Source organism: Blastocystis sp. subtype 4 (genome assembly GCF_000743755.1).
Source record: "Blastocystis sp. subtype 4 strain WR1 chromosome Unknown seqid_0001, whole genome shotgun sequence".
Taxonomy (NCBI): domain Eukaryota; class Bigyra; order Opalinata; family Blastocystidae; genus Blastocystis; species Blastocystis sp. subtype 4.
The window spans coordinates 64148-81837 of NW_014569546.1; the positions used below are offsets into that span (position 1 = coordinate 64148).

At 39.0% G+C, this 17690-nt stretch overlaps 7 protein-coding genes across 7 annotated transcripts; 4 read left to right on the forward strand and 3 right to left on the reverse strand.

The window, feature by feature from the left end:
- Positions 1 to 103: 103 nt before the first annotated feature.
- Positions 104 to 550, reverse strand: JH06_0031 (hypothetical protein; the record flags this gene model as incomplete). Its single annotated transcript, XM_014674789.1, has 4 exons — positions 104 to 205; positions 234 to 336; positions 367 to 489; positions 519 to 550. 4 exons carry the CDS (start codon positions 548 to 550, stop codon positions 104 to 106), a joined length of 360 nt encoding a protein of 119 aa, XP_014530275.1.
- A 232-nt stretch (positions 551 to 782) lies between these two features.
- JH06_0032 (mitochondrial intermediate peptidase) lies at positions 783 to 1277 on the reverse strand (the record flags this gene model as incomplete). Its single annotated transcript, XM_014674790.1, has 4 exons — positions 783 to 902; positions 931 to 996; positions 1027 to 1146; positions 1179 to 1277. The coding sequence occupies 4 exons, from the start codon at positions 1275 to 1277 to the stop codon at positions 783 to 785; spliced, it is 405 nt and encodes a 134-aa protein (XP_014530276.1).
- Positions 1278 to 3607: 2330 nt separating this feature from the next.
- Positions 3608 to 5375, reverse strand: JH06_0033 (WD40 repeat containing protein; the record flags this gene model as incomplete). The annotated part of the gene is made up of 12 exons (XM_014674791.1): positions 3608 to 3736; positions 3767 to 3863; positions 3895 to 3969; positions 4000 to 4103; positions 4133 to 4335; positions 4367 to 4643; positions 4673 to 4808; positions 4839 to 4885; positions 4916 to 5001; positions 5031 to 5109; positions 5140 to 5285; positions 5318 to 5375. 12 exons carry the CDS (start codon positions 5373 to 5375, stop codon positions 3608 to 3610), a joined length of 1437 nt encoding a protein of 478 aa, XP_014530277.1.
- A 115-nt stretch (positions 5376 to 5490) lies between these two features.
- On the forward strand, positions 5491 to 7113 carry JH06_0034 (glycosyltransferase; the record flags this gene model as incomplete). The annotated part of the gene is made up of 3 exons (XM_014674792.1): positions 5491 to 5608; positions 5639 to 6136; positions 6167 to 7113. 3 exons carry the CDS (start codon positions 5491 to 5493, stop codon positions 7111 to 7113), a joined length of 1563 nt encoding a protein of 520 aa, XP_014530278.1.
- Positions 7114 to 7223: 110 nt separating this feature from the next.
- JH06_0035 (hypothetical protein) lies at positions 7224 to 9246 on the forward strand (the record flags this gene model as incomplete). Its single annotated transcript, XM_014674793.1, has 11 exons — positions 7224 to 7263; positions 7311 to 7435; positions 7472 to 7594; positions 7626 to 7740; positions 7765 to 7905; positions 7935 to 8088; positions 8111 to 8214; positions 8245 to 8376; positions 8410 to 8670; positions 8701 to 8965; positions 9066 to 9246. The coding sequence occupies 11 exons, from the start codon at positions 7224 to 7226 to the stop codon at positions 9244 to 9246; spliced, it is 1641 nt and encodes a 546-aa protein (XP_014530279.1).
- A 6757-nt stretch (positions 9247 to 16003) lies between these two features.
- JH06_0036 (ROK family protein) lies at positions 16004 to 16855 on the forward strand (the record flags this gene model as incomplete). The annotated part of the gene is made up of 1 exon (XM_014674794.1): positions 16004 to 16855. The coding sequence occupies one exon, from the start codon at positions 16004 to 16006 to the stop codon at positions 16853 to 16855; it is 852 nt and encodes a 283-aa protein (XP_014530280.1).
- Positions 16856 to 16934: 79 nt separating this feature from the next.
- Positions 16935 to 17285, forward strand: JH06_0037 (Dpy-30 domain-containing protein; the record flags this gene model as incomplete). Its single annotated transcript, XM_014674795.1, has 4 exons — positions 16935 to 16953; positions 16984 to 17012; positions 17044 to 17183; positions 17216 to 17285. The coding sequence occupies 4 exons, from the start codon at positions 16935 to 16937 to the stop codon at positions 17283 to 17285; spliced, it is 258 nt and encodes an 85-aa protein (XP_014530281.1).
- Between the last annotated feature and the right edge of the window lie 405 nt (positions 17286 to 17690).

The following is a 17690-nucleotide window of genomic DNA, read 5'->3' on the forward strand; positions in this document are numbered from 1 at the left end:
ATTATGGCGAGTCTGATGGTTGCAAAGGAGCCAGAGAAGGTTAAGTTAGTTCGGGATCTGTTTACCAGTTGTGAATAACAATGTTTGTTAATAACAAGAAGTATTAACTCTGTAAGGAACGACTAATCTGAGATACATTCAATGGCTTCTGAAGGAGTTCTTCCACGATTATTCGTTGTGATACACCTCCTCCTTTGCTTAGTAACTACTTCTCAATCATTGTTCACACCTACTCCCTTTTCTAATTCATATCCAAATGCAGGATGAATCAATGATCCGTTCTTCCTCTTCGCTACCTCACAGACAGCTGAAGCTAAGGCCTCTGATACAATGTATCTGACCTTCATTCTCATCTCCTTCACTCACGTATACATCATTCCTCCATAACTCACTAACGAACTATGTTGAGTCAATAAATCCAGATCTGGAGGTACTTTCAAAGGACTGAATTCATTTTGCAGTGTTGAAAAAACCTTGGAAACTGGAATCTACAAATAAAGTCCTATTCCAGTAACTACAGTTCCTGCTTCACATCCATAGCAGTATTCATCAATCAGAGCATACAATGCTGAATTCTATTTGATTATTCTCTCTTTGTTTCATACAAAGTATTCACTTTGTTGTCTCTCTGATTGATACATGATGATCTTCTCAAACACACTCTCTTTCCCAATTACTGCTTCTGAACAACTCGAGACAGATGCTGCATTGATTGCCGCCAGTATTTCAGGAGTTCCACAAAATCGCTGGAAAATTGTTGATGGCAATTCGACTGAATCTGCCTATTTCTGACGCAATGCCTCATTTCCAACCGCAACTCGAGTGCCAGAAATCTGAACGAATTTAGTATCTGTCAAAAGAAGTTGCATTGCATGTCCAAATTCATGATACAGAGTAGGAATCTATTGAAGACTATCAGGAGACAAGTACCATGTTCATCTCGATAATGGAATTCTGATCACAACCTCCAAATGGTATATGAGATACAATAACTCCCTATTTCAGTTATTCTAAAATATAAGATACAATTGGATGTTGAATGGCTCCATGCAAATCTTCGCATCGACCACGAATCGTATACATTGCACTAGCCATCTGTTTCGAGGGACGGGAATACAAATCAAGATATAGATCACCCAAATACCCCTAATTTCTGACATTCCATAAAATGGAACTACTTGTATCGAATGAGTAACACGATATTTGGAGATTTGTTGTGTAGAATGAGTCCAGAGTTGTTCTTCCTCCGTTACACGTTCTAAATGGACTTGAAACATGGATTCTAAAAGAGGGAAAATTCCCGCGGTCAATACACCATGAACAGTAAAGAGTCGATTCGTCTCCTATGAATCAGCTGAAGGCTTGAAAATGACTGTATAAGAAATCGTTTGTTTGCGTGCATTTAGGGATCCTTTGTATACGAAATAGTCCCAATAATGAACTGGTTCATGAAATCCAAGATGACTGTCCTTTTCCATTTGGATTTCCTTCAATAATTCATTTTCATGGTCATAGAACGAATGTAAGACATTCTCACAGAAATCGCGGACTTCACGGGGATTTGTCATTAATGTGTTATTCATCTGCATCTGCATGAAGTTGGAGTTGCCACAAAGTTGAGCATAGCAGTTTCGTTGGTCAATCAATTGTTGCAGAATCGTGGCGTTTTCTGGAATTGCGTTAACATACGAATAGAACAGATCTTTGCGTGTTTTGGGGTTGATCACTGCTGATAATGCATTGGTAGTATCATACTGAGTGAGAGGAATCGAATACTGGTTTCGAAAAGGGTATTTGTAAAGGAGAATTAAGAATCATTCACTAGGATATCTGTTTGAATCGTTGAAGTTCATCAGGAAGAAAAAACAAATCTTTTGCATTCACAGTAAACCGCTTTGAGTTGTTTTGGAGATTCTCAGAATCAGAAAATCATTTGAACCTACATAGAGAAATTGATTACTTAGTTGACTGATGGAATGTGATAACTGGTCACAACGTGGATCCCGCTTCTTTCCCATACCATCATGTTCATATTCACTCTTCATAATGACAGAAACCAACGACTACGATCAAACTATCCAGTACAATATCATCTTCAGGTTCCGAATCCGACATCGATCGAGTTTCTTTGAGATAGGTATACAAATTCTCATCTTGATTCAACTTCACATTCACATCAAAGAGAATTGAGTATGCTTGAGTAGCAGAAGAGACAAACTTGGGATCATCACAAGCAGCTTGACAAAATTGAAGTAGATTTAGAGTCTGCATGACAGGTTATCTCGAATGCATACATAATCAAGTTTGTTAAGAATACTGTCCACCTTTACAGTTCGCTCATGTCTTGTTGATTACTTCCTTCAAGACCCTACTTGTGGTGAAGAGAAGGGAGTTCCTTCAGAATCTGATCAATATCCTTCTTTTGCATCTAATATGAATAGAATCATTTACGACTACTTCAGCAAACAAAATCAGATCATAAGGAATCTTGATTCCTGTAAATCCAAATAACCCCTTTGAAAACCATCGATTTAGAATAGAACACGATTGTCTCCGAATATGCGAGGTTAGAGTGGATTGAAACATATCAGGGACGGAGAAATCAATACTTTTAGGCTCCTTTTATGGCACCCAATTGCCCATTTCTTTCAATTGACTTCCTAATGGTTCGATTGAATAGGATTTTCGGTACAAAAGAGTATTCAAAAGTGTGGTGCAATCTTGATCTGTGTGGATTGCTAACTTTTGAAGTCGGTGAATGTACTCTTTTCCTATCATTCTATTTCATTTCTGTATCTCCTAAGTTTTGCGACTGACCTTTAGGCCCGTGTTATTCCTGTTGCCATTCCAGGAGTGTTTCTTAAGCGATTTTGTTTCGTTCTTTTAGTGTTTTTGTATTCTATGGCTGTAATTTCCCATTTTCGCTGTTTCTCATGTTCTTGTCAGTGAATTGTAGGTGCTTTCACGGATCCTGGTTCTGTACCATCCAATGCAACGTACTTACCAAACTGTGACGAAGACGATAAACTACTATTTTGTGCCAAGTGCAATGCCTACAAACCTCCTCGAGCTCATCATTGTAGCTCCTGCAATCGGTGTATTGTCCGTATGGACCATCATTGTCCATGGATTAACAATTGTATTGGTTATCGGAACATGAAGTTTTTCGTCCTCTTTCTGGTGTATACATTGCTTCTCTGTGTTTACACATTCATTATGGATATCTGTAGATTGTACTATACATATAAACATGCAGAGACTGAAGATTCGCGAAGTTGGATTCTTCTTTCTTCTTTATCTCTAGTTGTGATATTAACTATGTTGACAATGAGTCTGGCTTGTTTGTTCCTTGGATTTACAGGTTCAATGCTTTCAGATATAAGGAGTACGATCGAGGATAATACTACCGGCATTGATCGGCTGAAAGGAAGAGATTACAGGAGTCATCGGAGTGGATTTCGAGATTACTTTGGTGAACGAGATGATTTCTCAATTCGCTGGTTATTCCCCATACTACCTCGTTTCTTCCATTTAGATAAAGTGCGTGGGTATCAGGTTCAATTGGAATCCTTTTCTCTTTGTACTGTTTGTTTTAGAACAAACTCATTCACATACGTAAATCTAACACATATACTTGCGGGTCAACAGAAGCAATACTTAATTTCTCTCCTGTTCGATTGAATGCAATATCGTAAATGTGATTGACTGCTTGATAACGTCTCACCACATTTCTCGTCTATTTTTCATTCTTCTCTTCATTTCCTACTCGTAGATCATAAAAATAGATAACTTTGTCTAATCCACAACTTGCCAACAATTGATTCGAATCTCCGCAATTCTGAGCAAGGTGCGTTACAGGAGCACTATCCATCACTCTCTCATCGTTTAATGTACTCATGCTGATTCCAACTACAAATCGCCGTTCCATGAGAAATGTCAAAAATCTTCACTGTTTTGTCATTACTACATCTAAGGATGATTTTAGCATTTCATAATAACGAATAGAATTGTGATACATCTCGATTGGAAGGTAGGACTTGATTCACTTCACCTTGATGTGAGAGATACTCTTTCACAAAGTGAGAACGCTGATCATTCCATAACTATCCTTAACTCAGAATTCTATTCTCACTTTGATTGTACCATCTTCTGCAGCTGATATAAGCACAGAACGATCCAGATTCCAAGCAATACTACAGATTTCGCTTTCGTGTCCTGTTAGAATCTGAATTGCGTGGTCTTGAGAAGGATGAAGTGTGATATTGATGATTCGATTTAGATTATCGACAAAAGTACATTCATTTTCATCTTTCCATATTGAATCCAAAATAATAGCTATTTCTGTCATTAGAAGAAAACTTCATACTGTTTATCGCTAATTCATTAGTACCTCCTTCTTTTCGTTCTAATTCATTTGCTGATACAATATCCAGAATATCTTTGATATTTGAAGACTGCGTGATATCGAGGATATGAAACGAAGGAAGGGCTCCTGTGACTAACACATGTTTTGCATCCGGTGAGAATGACACGTTGAAGACAGGACGATCATATTTTGCTATGGATGCAAGTTGACAACCCGAAGATGACCACAAGTTAACCTCACCATTGTAGGAAGCCGAAACAATTTGTTGACCATCCGACTAGAATCAAAGAAACAATGAAGTCCTACACTCCAGTCGACACAGGTAATATCGTTCTGTTCGGTTGGAAGAATCGAATGACTCAGAATAGAACCAGCTTTGATCTCATTAACATCACTCTCTTCCTTGGAATCCTCCCAGAGACGAATTGTTGAATCACCAGAACTAGAATGAATATCGATTAATTTTCTTTACCCTGTTGCTAGAAGATCTGAAGTAGGACACCATCTACATGAATAAACCTATGACTAAGCAAGAATGGTCACTGCAACCTCTTTCGTGTGGCCTTCAAGTACTTGCACTTTAGCAGGAGCTATTTCGATCGACTCCTTTTCCGTTTCTCCCAGCTGACTCGTTTCTAAGTTTAAATCAAGAGAAAATGAAAACGTTGATCTTTTCGATGTGAAGAGCATTTATGGGGATAAACCAACGAGAACGGAGCATTACATTCAACTTCGGTTCCATCCTACACGTAATACGAAAATACAAAACATACTTCACGAACGTGTGTTTCTAATTCGATGTACTGGAGTGCCTTCTGTAGATATGAAACCAATGTGCCAGGAGGCAAATATTCATCATATACCTTGGTATCTGCGATCATACTCTCATAGGCAAAGGCAAAGGCAGTATGTTGGAATCCTATAGATGAAAAGGGAAACCTAGATAGCAACCTGATTCCTGCAAGTAGCGATAGACCAGGTAGTTGACCTCTTCTGAGCGGATTGACATAGTTCGAGTACTCCAATCCAATTGTGTTTACAGAATAATCTCTATTCTCGATAGTTATATGGGATTCCCGTGTCTCCCGTCTACCTTAGGTCAGAGTATTCTATTAATTGGGGGAATGAAAAACTGGAAACTGGTCATCCTAGTTCTCGTCGAGTTGACAATCAATTTTGTTGTCTTTGTGAAGCTAAATAGGGTCTACCCGCTCTCCTACCTTCTTGATCCCTCTCTTTATTGTTCAATCGTTTTGTTTCTATAAGTCATAGTTAAAAAGAAGGATGTCCGTATCGTTCCATCATATGTGGTAACGAAATGGAAGTCTCAGCCGTATGATGTTAAGAAGGCACATATTGAGTTGGTCAGCCGTATGAATACTCCTGCAAAGTATATTGTGGACGACTCACCTCGCAAATCTCCGCAATTTTCGTCTCAGACAATTCCGAAAGCTCCTGAATCTCCTGTAGCTGCGGAACAGATAGAGCCACAAACTCCTATTATAGTTAAGCCAAAATTGAGTAGTATGATTGCAGACCTGTTTTTGTCTCCGTCTGATCAGCCTATTGTTCACTCTTCGAGAGGTGTTGTATATCGTTCAATTCCTTACGGTTCACATTTGTCACAGCGCGAAAAGGAGTTTTTGGATCGTTCCTTTGATTCTGCTGTGACTCGCCCAACAGACAGTATTAAATTAAGCCCTGTTCCCTTTAATATCAAGAATGGTATCTGGTCGAAGTTGGTTTCTGCTAAGAAACTTGATGCGACAGGTAAAATTCCTTTCTTTAAGTCATAATTAGCATACAAACGAACCTATCTAACCGTTCATTTTAAATACGATCTCCCTCAAAAACTTCATATTAGTGGTTATAATCAGGTCGAACAAACTCTTTATAGTTACTTATCTAATCCTTTTTCATTTAAGCAAGTTCCAGAGTCGGTCTATCCATCACTCAATTACGGTAATACCTTCAGCACAATTACGGTCCCTAAGTCTTGTCCTGCTGCCACTTCTTTTACTTTCCTTATTTTATCGAAACCAGAGAATGTACAACAGCGTTACGCCATTCGTCACACTTGGGGCAGTTTTAAGTCAATGGTACAAAATCGTGTTGTTTTTGTTTTTGCTATGGGAATGAGTTCTTCTGAAGCTGTGAATCGTGAGGTAGCCTACGAGAACTATCGTCATAAGGATATCCTCCAGTTCGATCATCTTGATTCCGCCATCAACTCGACTCAGACTGTTCTTCATGGATTCCGTTGGCTGTCTATTCACTGTTACTCCACCAAGTATATTGTAAAGGTCAAGGATGATACATCACTCAATCTTAAGCCTCTGGTCACAACAGTCCTTGAAATTGCAGGAAAGTCAAACCGTTCATTCTATTTTGGTAGTTGTGTCGATGAGAAGTGGGAATATGTTCGTGACAAAAACAGCCCCTATTTCATTCCTTCAGAGTTGGTAGACGATTCTGTTCGCTGGCCATGGTGTTCGGGAAGTGGTTTTGTGATCTCAGCAAACTTAGCTCCGATCATTACTCTGACATCGTATTTCATGCCATGGATCAGTGGCGTTGCCGATCTGGAGGTAGGAAAGGCTTTATCTATATGGAATATCCGGCCGTATGATATCGGGAGCGATAGGTTTGCGAATCTTCATATCTCTCAGATCCCGACATCAGAGAAGTTTGATCATCTTGGCTTCAGTTATATGTCACCAGAAGATATGTATGATGCGATGCCCTGAAATACAGAGTAGTGGAATTGTGATACTGTTTGTTTCATACTTGTGGGAGTTTCATTTTACCGTTTCCAACTAAGAACCCTTTAATTACTGTCGATATAGCAGAAAGTAGAATGGATCTATCTCCAACCAGACCTGATGGGTCTGAATTCGGTAAGAGATGGTTATTTTGGTGTGATTCTCAGGTTCATTTGGAATAGGTGATGAACTTCCTCGTGTTAAGATTCATGTGGTTGATAGCTCCAATAAGAGCATTTCAGAATGTATGATGAGACCTACAGCCATTGTACGGCATGTGAAGTTAGATATTGCTCGCTCCAATTACGTAGGCTTCGGTACTATTTTCATGCTAATATTGTAGCAAAATGTGACCAATCCAGCAGAGTGCTTCGATATCGTTTTGAATGGAAAGATTGTGGATGAAAATGAATGTATCTCCTCCTTTGTGAATGATGGAGAGATTACTTTTGCTCTGAATGTTCATGTAGGTAATGTGTGGAATACTTGATGGTTAGGAAGATCGGATGAAACTTGCATCAAATACGGAGCAATTTAAGTCTTTTTCGAGAGAAGTTCCGTTGCGTATACAGCCACGCTCTCCTTCTTCATCTTCTGCTTCTTCCTGTTGTCGTAATGATAGAATTTTATTTGTAGCATCCAAAAAGGGTTGCAGTCAAGTAATGGAGTTTGTCAGTAAGAAAGATATTAAAGGGTGTTTCGAATGGATGGAGACGGAGAAATTGGACGATAATCAGCTTATGACAGCTACGAACATTGCTCGAACGGGATTTCCTCGTAGCTCTTTGTAATCGTTCTTATTATAGTTGCAACCTATTCTTCCTACTTATTGAAATATGTTCATCACTATATTCTATTTCTCTGTAAGCGTAATTCAACTTCAGAGTTAATCGCCTTTGTATTAAACTGGTATCGAGTTGTTGTGATGGGTATTCAATTTTACACTCACTTCATTAGTAGGTATTCGTATCAAATCTTTGAGTACCATTTTGAAAGATATGGAGACTGTCTTATCACAGTACCAATCAGATTCTGAGGTTGTAAAGGGTTGTGTTGCGATGCTTCGTCATTTGTCGGAATCTACTTGTATGATCATGCAATTGGTTTTTTATCTAGTTACATCTGAAGAAGTTGATATAGCAACATCTGATCATTATATTTCTCTCATTTCGTTTATTTTGTCAACCTATGCTAAAGATGCATTATTGAGTTCACTCTTCCCATATCTTCAGGTATTAATTTCAAGCAGTATTAATCTTATATTGTTTGATAATTCAATAGATTCAGCCAGTTGTAAGAAGATTGTAACGCCCGTTCATATTTCCCTCCTTTCTACAATCTTACAAGAGAACAAAATTGAATATGTGATTGAAGAATTATCTAGTTATATTGCAACCATGGTTCTAAAGAATGTTTCACCACAACTTTTCTTCACTTCCGACATCTTGTGTTCACTCAGTAATATACTTCAAGTTGCCAAGAATGAAGAAGTGAAGAAGATAGAAGCGATTTTGCGTGCATTCTTGGCTTTTTCATCTCAGAGTAGAATCATGTGGACTTGTTGAATTGTAGAAATATACCGAAATTTAGTCATTGCAAGCGGTATATGTCCAGTTTTGATTGAACTCACGAATAATTTCAGTTCAAGCAAGATGTTAATTGGATTGATTCTGATGATCTTGGATGAGTTGTTAACAACTCAAGACGGTTGTGCTTATCTCTATGTATTGAATGTGATGTATGCATTACAGACATGTCAATCCGTATTTGGAAAGGAAGGAAAGCTTATGATACGATCTGTGGAGTGTATGATTAAATTGGCCACTAATTATCGTAAGTGAGAGTGTATGATGAGGGTGTGAATGAGAAAGGTGTGTGAGTGTGTGAATGAATGAGGTGATAACTATGAGAATGATGTGGTGTGTGGTGAGTGTGAGAATGGTGTGTGATGACTATGAACATGATGATGACTATAAGAGTGCCCATGGTGTATGTTATGTTATTCGTCTGTATAATAACTTACTAACGAATCAGCACCTTCATCTTCAGACTACAGTGATAGTGACATTACTCGCCTACTCAATCTCGAGAAACCTGTTAATGAAGATGAACTTCTAGTTTCTCGTATTCTCTTTCTGTTCCTTCTCCTTTCTGATAATGGTTTGTTTTCTGATCGTTTCTCATCATCAGCTGACATTTACAAATATCTTCATAGTAAGTTAGCCAAGCATCGACTCACACAGTGGAGAACACACTTTGCTGCTAATTCTTCTATCACTCAATATATCAATACTCTTCTGTCACAGTCTCTTCCTCGATCATCTCCACCTACAGGTTCAATTCTACTTAGTCATTCACATTTAGACCTCTCTCTCTGTGATATCTCGATAACACGCAAACAGACAGTGAATCAGATCATACAAGTCTCACTCTTTGGTCAGGTTATCTGGTTGTTCTATCATCCAACGTCTGACATTGCTCTCTCCTCCACCACTGCTTGTCTGAACACTCTAATCGTACGTGGTAGGGTTCTGATAGATATGATCATTCACTAGTACTTGGACCTAATCAACTGGCTTCTCTAGCTGCTTCTTCACTTCCCAAGCGTCTCTCATCAATTCTTCACGGTACCTCTGTTTTATCCGTTCAAACCAATATCATTCAAATGCTTGCTGTTCTGATTCAAAGTAACATTGTTCTGTTCTCTTCATGCTCAGATGCTTCAGAGCCAGTAGTCTTCTCATCACACTTCATTACGGATCTATTGAGGCTACTCACATCTTGCACTTATTCTCTCGCTATTATAACAGACACTCTTCGTATTCTAAAAACCCTTGTTATAACACGTATCTCTCTATGTCTCTCTCTTCATTTGTAGCTGCATATGATGCTCTGATCCAACCTTGTCTTCAGGATCTCACCATGTACCTTCAAATCACTCACTATGCAACACATTCAATCCAATGTCGTAATCTCGCTCAGTCCATCTTAGAAGCACTCCATAGTCCTCTGAGCTATCCAGGAATTCTTCGCCCTCATGCTGAAGATTCAGAAACAGCTCTATTTGAAGCCTGCATCCAACAATTGTCAAGTGAAGTGGATTCAGTTGTCGGTGAAGCATTGGAATGTTGTCTGGAAGCTGCTGTTCAGAACCATTCTACATTCAATCAGGCATTTGAGAGTATGAATGGTATAGGTGGGCTTGCTAGTTTGTTACGAGTGAAGTGTAAGGATGAATACGACTCCTTGCTTCATCAGGCATTGAGATTACTGATTCTGTGTATGGAAAATGATCAGTGGAATGCAGGACAAGTGAAGTTGGCGATGATTGTTGTCCTGTGCAAGGTAACAGAACGAAGGAAGCATTGTGAAGAGTGTGTTCAACGAGCTACATTGCTGTTGAAGCAATGGTGTGTAACAGGTGATAATGGGTTAATTAGATCATTGCTTAGATGAATTCTGTTCTCAGATTGAGGTTCGAATTGATCACTTCTCACAATTCCTCACATCCAACACAAATCCTTCTATCGTAGGGAACATTCTCTCTCTCTTTGTTCGACTCTTAAACTCTTCTTCGGCTATTGAAAGCTTCAAGCAGGCTCAACTTGTTCCTCGCCTTCTGGGTCTCATTCATACCAATGGCAACTCACCTATTCAAGGACTATGTGTTCATATCGTGGTATATCTTCTTGATGATTATGATATCACTCGTCACACAACAAGGATTCTTCTGAAACCCTTGTTATGTCTGCTCAATGAACCTCATCCTATGGAGGACAAGTCGTTAGTGATTCGACTCTGTCATATGATGAAACGCCTTCTCAATGAAACTCCCCAATCTATAGGAGGAGTTGTTCACTGTCATGTATTACTGTGTTTAGATCAGTTGTTAACTGGATATGATGCTGATACTGATCTCCTAGATGTGGTATTGGATCTCATTACTCGTTGTTGCTCTCAGGAGAGTGATTATGATATGGCAGCCTCAGGACTTATGGAGAGAGTGAAGAAGGGTTTGAGAGAACTAATCAAGACTCATAATGTGAGTATGGTTGTGAAAGGACTTCAAACATGTGAGAAGATAATGAGTCAATGTGAGTTAACTCGAATGACGATGATGACAGAAGAATGGTTGAAGTTGATTATTGCTATTATGAGAGAATTCTTTAGTCAAACAGAGATTATCATATCATCAATGCATTTCCTCAATAGAATGATCGATAACCCATTCACTCATCATCTCATCATTCATAATTCATCCTTACCTTCTCTTCTACAATCACTTCAATCATGCTATTCTTCCTTTCCATTTGTATTTGAGTCTTCACAACAGCTTAGTTCACTTCTTCTTAGTCAATCTGATAATCAAGCGAATCCCGCGGGAATTTCATCTAATTTGCAGAATGAGAGGATTCAAGTTCTCATTCAAGCAATGAATGAAGCAAGTGAAGAATCTGCTGTAGCACTCTCGAAGGAACTGTGCTCAGCATCGGAACAGATAGATTCTCTTAATCAGTTGATCTTGTTGCTTCATTCGTGTCAGTCTCTCGTTTGTTCGTTCGCATCGAATCCTTGTATTGTGATGAATCTGTTGACAGTTATTGGCCGGATCTTTGATGATTCAATTGCGAAGATTGATTGTACTGATTCTGCTTTCGAGTCATTCGTGCGCTCTGAACTAAGGAAATCTGACTGTCCATATGCTCTTCCATTAGTCCATATCGTGAGGAGTGCATGTGCCAGAAATGTGATTTGTCTTGTTGATTGCACAGAAGTTCAGGACATTATTGAGAGATATATCGGATCCAGCGAGGAAATGAACCAGGAATTATCTGGCATTCTTTATGAGGTGTGTAGAAATAGTCCTAATTATTGTCATTCCATTATTTATAGATATGGAGATTTCTGAGAATCTGGAGAATCTCTACCAGCAACTAATTCCATCGGATATGAAGAGCCTGGATGTAGTGACGTTGGCTCGCTTCGAGTTCATTCAGAGATATATGGGTCGAGACACCCTGATTGATGACAGATCGACATTCATGAAACAGTATATTGCATATGAAAACGAAGATGTGAAGGATGAGAAGGCTTTTGTAATGAAATTACGCGGGTTGAACGTATTGTTTCAATTACAGGAGGAGAAGGAAGAACTCATCAAATTGAGCGGATTATCATCACTTCAGGAGAATCTGGAGAAATTCATGTCTTCAGATCGTGTTCGTGTCGAAATCCGGTGTATTGTAGATTCGCTTCTTTTAGGTGAGAACCGCGGGAATTCGCTGATTTCTAGATGGAGTTACAAATGACAAATTGATGCGAAATATGGCTATTATTTCACTTCAGTTTGTGATAACCTCAACAGAAGACCAGTTAGAGAAGGCAGCTGAAATGTATGTTTCTGTTCTCTCTTCATGTAGTTTCAAGGGAACGGATTGATGGATAGTGAAATGGACTACCGCTCATCAGGGAGTTTTGAACACTCTCTCGCACATGTTGGAGTCCTGGCTGATGAATCTCCCTCTTCATGCTCCTCACTTTGATTGGTATTTTGCTATTCTCTGTACTACATTAACGGGTTGGAATGATTCATTTTCTTCATTTTAGTGGCATCCAAGATTTCGGCATCACTTCAAGTTCTCGTTCAATGCTTCTGGAGACTGTTATTTAAGGACTATCAACAGCCTGGATGTGTTGAACTGTTTTCTACTCATTATAGGGAATACCAAGAGATGTCACAAATATGCCCAATTTTAGATAGAGAGGGTGCTAGTATTGTGTTGTGCATCTTCACCCAAGGAATGTGTACTGGTCTTCATACTGATCAGTGTTTATCCATTCTCCGCTCATATGCTCATAGTGATGAATGCATCCGGTTACTTCTTGAAAGACGTATCTTAGATGTGATATCGCTTGGATTGAAAGCGGAGGCTAATGTAACATGTTTGTCTCTGATTACAGACGGAATGACCATTCTAATGAAATACAGTATGAGTGAATGGAATAGTTGATAAGTAGAGGGTATATCATTGTATTTGGGGCAACATTTGGAATTAGTAACGATCTTGTCTCAGTATGATAATCGATTGACAAAGGCAGGTGAACTTGAGTTATCACAACGTGTGGAAGATTTATTACGTCTTGTGAAGAGACAGAGTTTGTGTTGTATGAGTAGATGAGGAGTATCATAGCTAGATGAAAGTATTCGAGAGAAGACAGAAGAAAGATATGGAGTCTTACCTCCTCGAAAAGCGCCAGAATAACTGTTAGTGGACGATTTGGTGTCGTGTTTGTTTGGAATTATCCATGCAACGGCGAATTGTCTTTAGGAGGCCTTTTTATGGAGAAGAAAAGGGTCCAAGTCAGAGATGGGAAGATTGTGCGCAAGAAGTACATCTAATAGCTTCTCATTGTTCTACATGTACGAAAAAGGATGAAGAAAGGATCCGATTCATCATTCAAACGATTCGGTGGCCAAATCACACTGAAGAGGAAGTAGATTAAATTGGTATAACAACTGATGTACAGAAATATGTCTTATTTCTTCGAGACATCTTGAAAGTGTTGTATGCATTGTCAAGTGAGGACGATCTTCATTTGCTCGAATCGTTTATTTCATGTATTGCGAAACAGAAAGTAGTATTAAAGAAGAGAATGAACGATAGAGTTGTTTCCCAGCATCTCTTGTTCGGAGTATCAAGAAAGAAGTCGTCGTTGATAGTCAGTTCTTTTTCTATGGACGATTGTTGAGTTATTGGACTGATATTGAAGGGAAGAGACTCAATGAGAAGGATATAGAGTTTATTCTTGGAGATGTACTATTGCCAAAGTTCAGTCATTCTCTTACAGAAAGTTCGAAGCAGTCCTTATTCTTCTGCTACCGATCTGTATTTCAATCCACTCTTTTCTTTCCTTATTTGGCAGAGAAGGATTGTCCAAACTCTCTGAAAACGTGTTTAATTCAATCAGCGTCTCAGTTACTGACTCTATTCAATGTCAAATCTTCCATCCCTCTGCAAACCCTTCATCTTCATTTGCTTGCCTATTTGATGCAACACCCAATTCCATATATTATTGAATCTGCCTTTCCAGCACGATGTCTTCATAATGCTCTTCAGCTCTTACCTACACTCCCGGATGATCCAAGATATGTTACCAATGTACTTCAGTTGATCCGTGTCTGTCATTCCAATTCTTCTTTTACGATTGAGAACATCTCAGATTTTCGACTCATAATGGATTGGATTACAGTGCGTCAGCGACCCCTTTCGGTGGCTAACGAAGCCTTATCAACAATTCGTGTGATTCTCAAATCCTATACTTCTCCTAATTTGCAAACGGTTCTATACAGCTATATACTCTGGTCATTCAGTACATTGAGTCAGATCAAACAACCACTTTCTTATGATCAATTCACTCACTCTATTGAGGTGATCCGAGTATGATTCCCTATTTTTAATTATATTTAGACAATTCAGAGTTGTTTTAAGTCACTTCCAGCTGATTTGGATCCATCATTCACAGATCTCGCTCAATCCCTTTCTTCCTTATTGTTCTCGATGATTCTTCATCCTAAAGGTATTCGCCCTGGTGTTTTTTCATCCTAGAGCAACGTTTGGTGAAGGAGATCAGTATTTCACTTACACAGATGTATTCCCTTAACAGAAAGAATCAACGTTATCAATGGATAATTCCTTCGCTATCATCTATCCCTTGGACACAACTAGGTGACATGATGTTCCATCCACAGACTCAACAAGATATCCAAAAACAACTTGCAATGTTATGTGTGAAAATCATGATAAATTATGGAGATATTTTGGGAATATCATTATTTGAGTCTTTATATGACACATTTAGGATGAAGGAAGATACGTCCAATTCTATCATCAAAAGCATTCTTCTTCAGGGATTTCTCACTTCAGGATTTATCTCTTTCATGATCTCTACGGTGTGTTCATACCTCCAGAATCCAATCCCTCAAGTCACCATTCTCACTCTGAATTCGATATCTTCTGTCAATGACTCTGTTGCCAGCATCTTAGCTCCATCTATTTGGGATAAGATACTCTGGTTGACCAAATCGGCCATGCAGCAATGCAAGGTACAGAAGAGTCCTTCTGAGCTTCTAAATGCATCACTACGAGCTATAATGAAATATTTACCTCTTGCTTCATTTTCACCTCAAATGGAGGGAATACTTATGGAGGGAGTTTCGATTCTTCCTCTATGCACAACCCGAGAACAGTTGGGAATCATCCAAATGCTTGAGGGGATTCCTGAATACATGTTGAAGGAGTTATCGAGTGAAGTCATGGATCATGTAATCATGAGTTTTGTATTTGTTGTATCTCGTGAAACCAGAGTGGCTTTAAAGGGACTGGTTGCTTTTGCTACATGGGTTCCTTATTTCCCTCAGACGCAACTCGACATGTTTGTTAATGCTGTGGAACTTAATCAAAACGCCCTTTTACTGCTTCCAACCACATCAGTTCTTTCTCTTCTCTTTGTGGTTCTACAACGGTTGGATTCGCTTCATGTTTCTGAAGCACCAGGATGTCTCTCTGCACTACTGCTTAAAATCCTTCAAGATAATCCAGAGAATCTTGTTATATTCATTCATGGATATCGACGACTCTCTCTCTCACTTGCTCATCAACAGGAACTGTGTGATCTAATTCGGAGCGAAATCGGAAATTCCGAGTATAGATTATCGTTCTTAGATGTAGTTGCCGCTAAGGAAGTGAGAATAGCTATGTTTCCCTGACAAATAGGTAATTGCTCGGTTTCAGACCTAAGAATTCTGTTTATGTACCATATTGTTCTTTTCAATTGTTTGTAACAGAGAGTATCTAGAACTGTGATCCCTCAAAACATGAGTAAAGTTATCGGAGTTGATATTGGAGGAACGAAGATGATGATGTTTTCGAACGTTGGAGAAAAGGTTGTCGAGAAAACTGTACCAACGGGGGATGAGACGACGCCTTCGTTAATGGCACATCAAATCCACGAATTCATCCAGAGTTTGGATTTTGTTCCAGATGCAGTAGGAATTTGTGTTCCAGGACTTGTGAAGGATGGAGTTCTGTTTTATGCTTCGGATCGTCGGAATCTTGAAGGACTATCTGAGGACATGATATCCACACCTCAGTATCGTGCCTACATGATTAATGACATTCGAGCAGCAATGTATTCCCAAATACCCATATATCCAAAGGGATCTTCGATTTGTGTGATCGTCATTGGAACTGGAATTGGAATGTCTGTTGTGCTCAATGGTCACTTTCTTTACGGTGCAAACGGATACGTGGGAGAGTGGGGATTCTGCCCTCTTCGATTAGAGGATGGAACAGTGACAACCTATGATCAAGTGATTACTGGAAAGGCAATCGTTGAAACTACTGGTTTGGATCCAGATGAAATAATTGCAAAATTAGAGGAAGGAGATGAACAAGTGACCTCTATTGTAAATACTGCTGCATATTATTGTGGTTGGTGTCTAGCCTACTGTGTCAATCTGTTTAATCCAGATTACATTGTCTTAACGGGTTCCACAACGAATTACAAGAATTACCGCTCAATCGCGTTAGAAACCTGTAAAAAGTATTCTCTAGATGTTAGCAGAAATTCCTGTAAGATTGTTGATCCTGAAGCTAGAGGACGGATTGTTATTCTGGGCACAATTGAATATGCTCGAATGATGTTTGAAGGTAATGATATTCTTTAAGATTGGTTTAGCCTATTGCGTTTGATTTGTGTTTGTATAAATAACCGCGGGATTTGTTTTAAAGAGGAGATCACACTAAATGAGTAAGCCAACCCAAGGTAAGTACTGAAATTATTCTTGATGCATAGATACCCCTGTTTCAAGCGAACCCGCCCAAGTATGGTTAAATGTAACATGGTCACTTGTAGGTGACACCTCAATCACAACCAGAAGAATCAAATACAGAACCTCAAGGCGAAGACTTGAAGTCACTTCCTCTTCGAGCCTATCTTGATAAAACTGTAGTACCACTTCTTTTGCTTGGGTTGGCTGAGACTGCCAAAGAAAGGTAATAGCTACGATATATAAGTTTATGGATAGACCAGACAACCCGGTCGAGTTTCTTGCAAATTTCCTTTTGCAGAACAATCCACAAGTGAAGCAAGAATAGAATCAATGATGTTTGTGATACACTTGTTTTTTTGTGATCAAATTTTTAGAAATTAGTTGAATCTGAAGGAAGAATCAAGGAGAATTGCGTGCCAAGAAGAAACACGAAATGTCTGTGATCCAGGTATTCTTCCATGATTGCAGATCTTATTATCTATCTAACGCTAACAAATCTAGTGGTATTCTATAATCGGGTATGGATTATTCGCTCTTGTGATCTAGTCACAGTATATCAATACGGAAGTGACCATCGAGAACACATCTCTAGACCAACTCCGAAGTGTAAGAACCATCTTCGTTTTCATGAACAGATTCGTGGTGTTGTCAATATGTTCTACAATGAGAACTGTAGTAGTGTGGAGTCGCAAAAGAACACGAATTTCGTTTCTATTATTCGGTATAATCC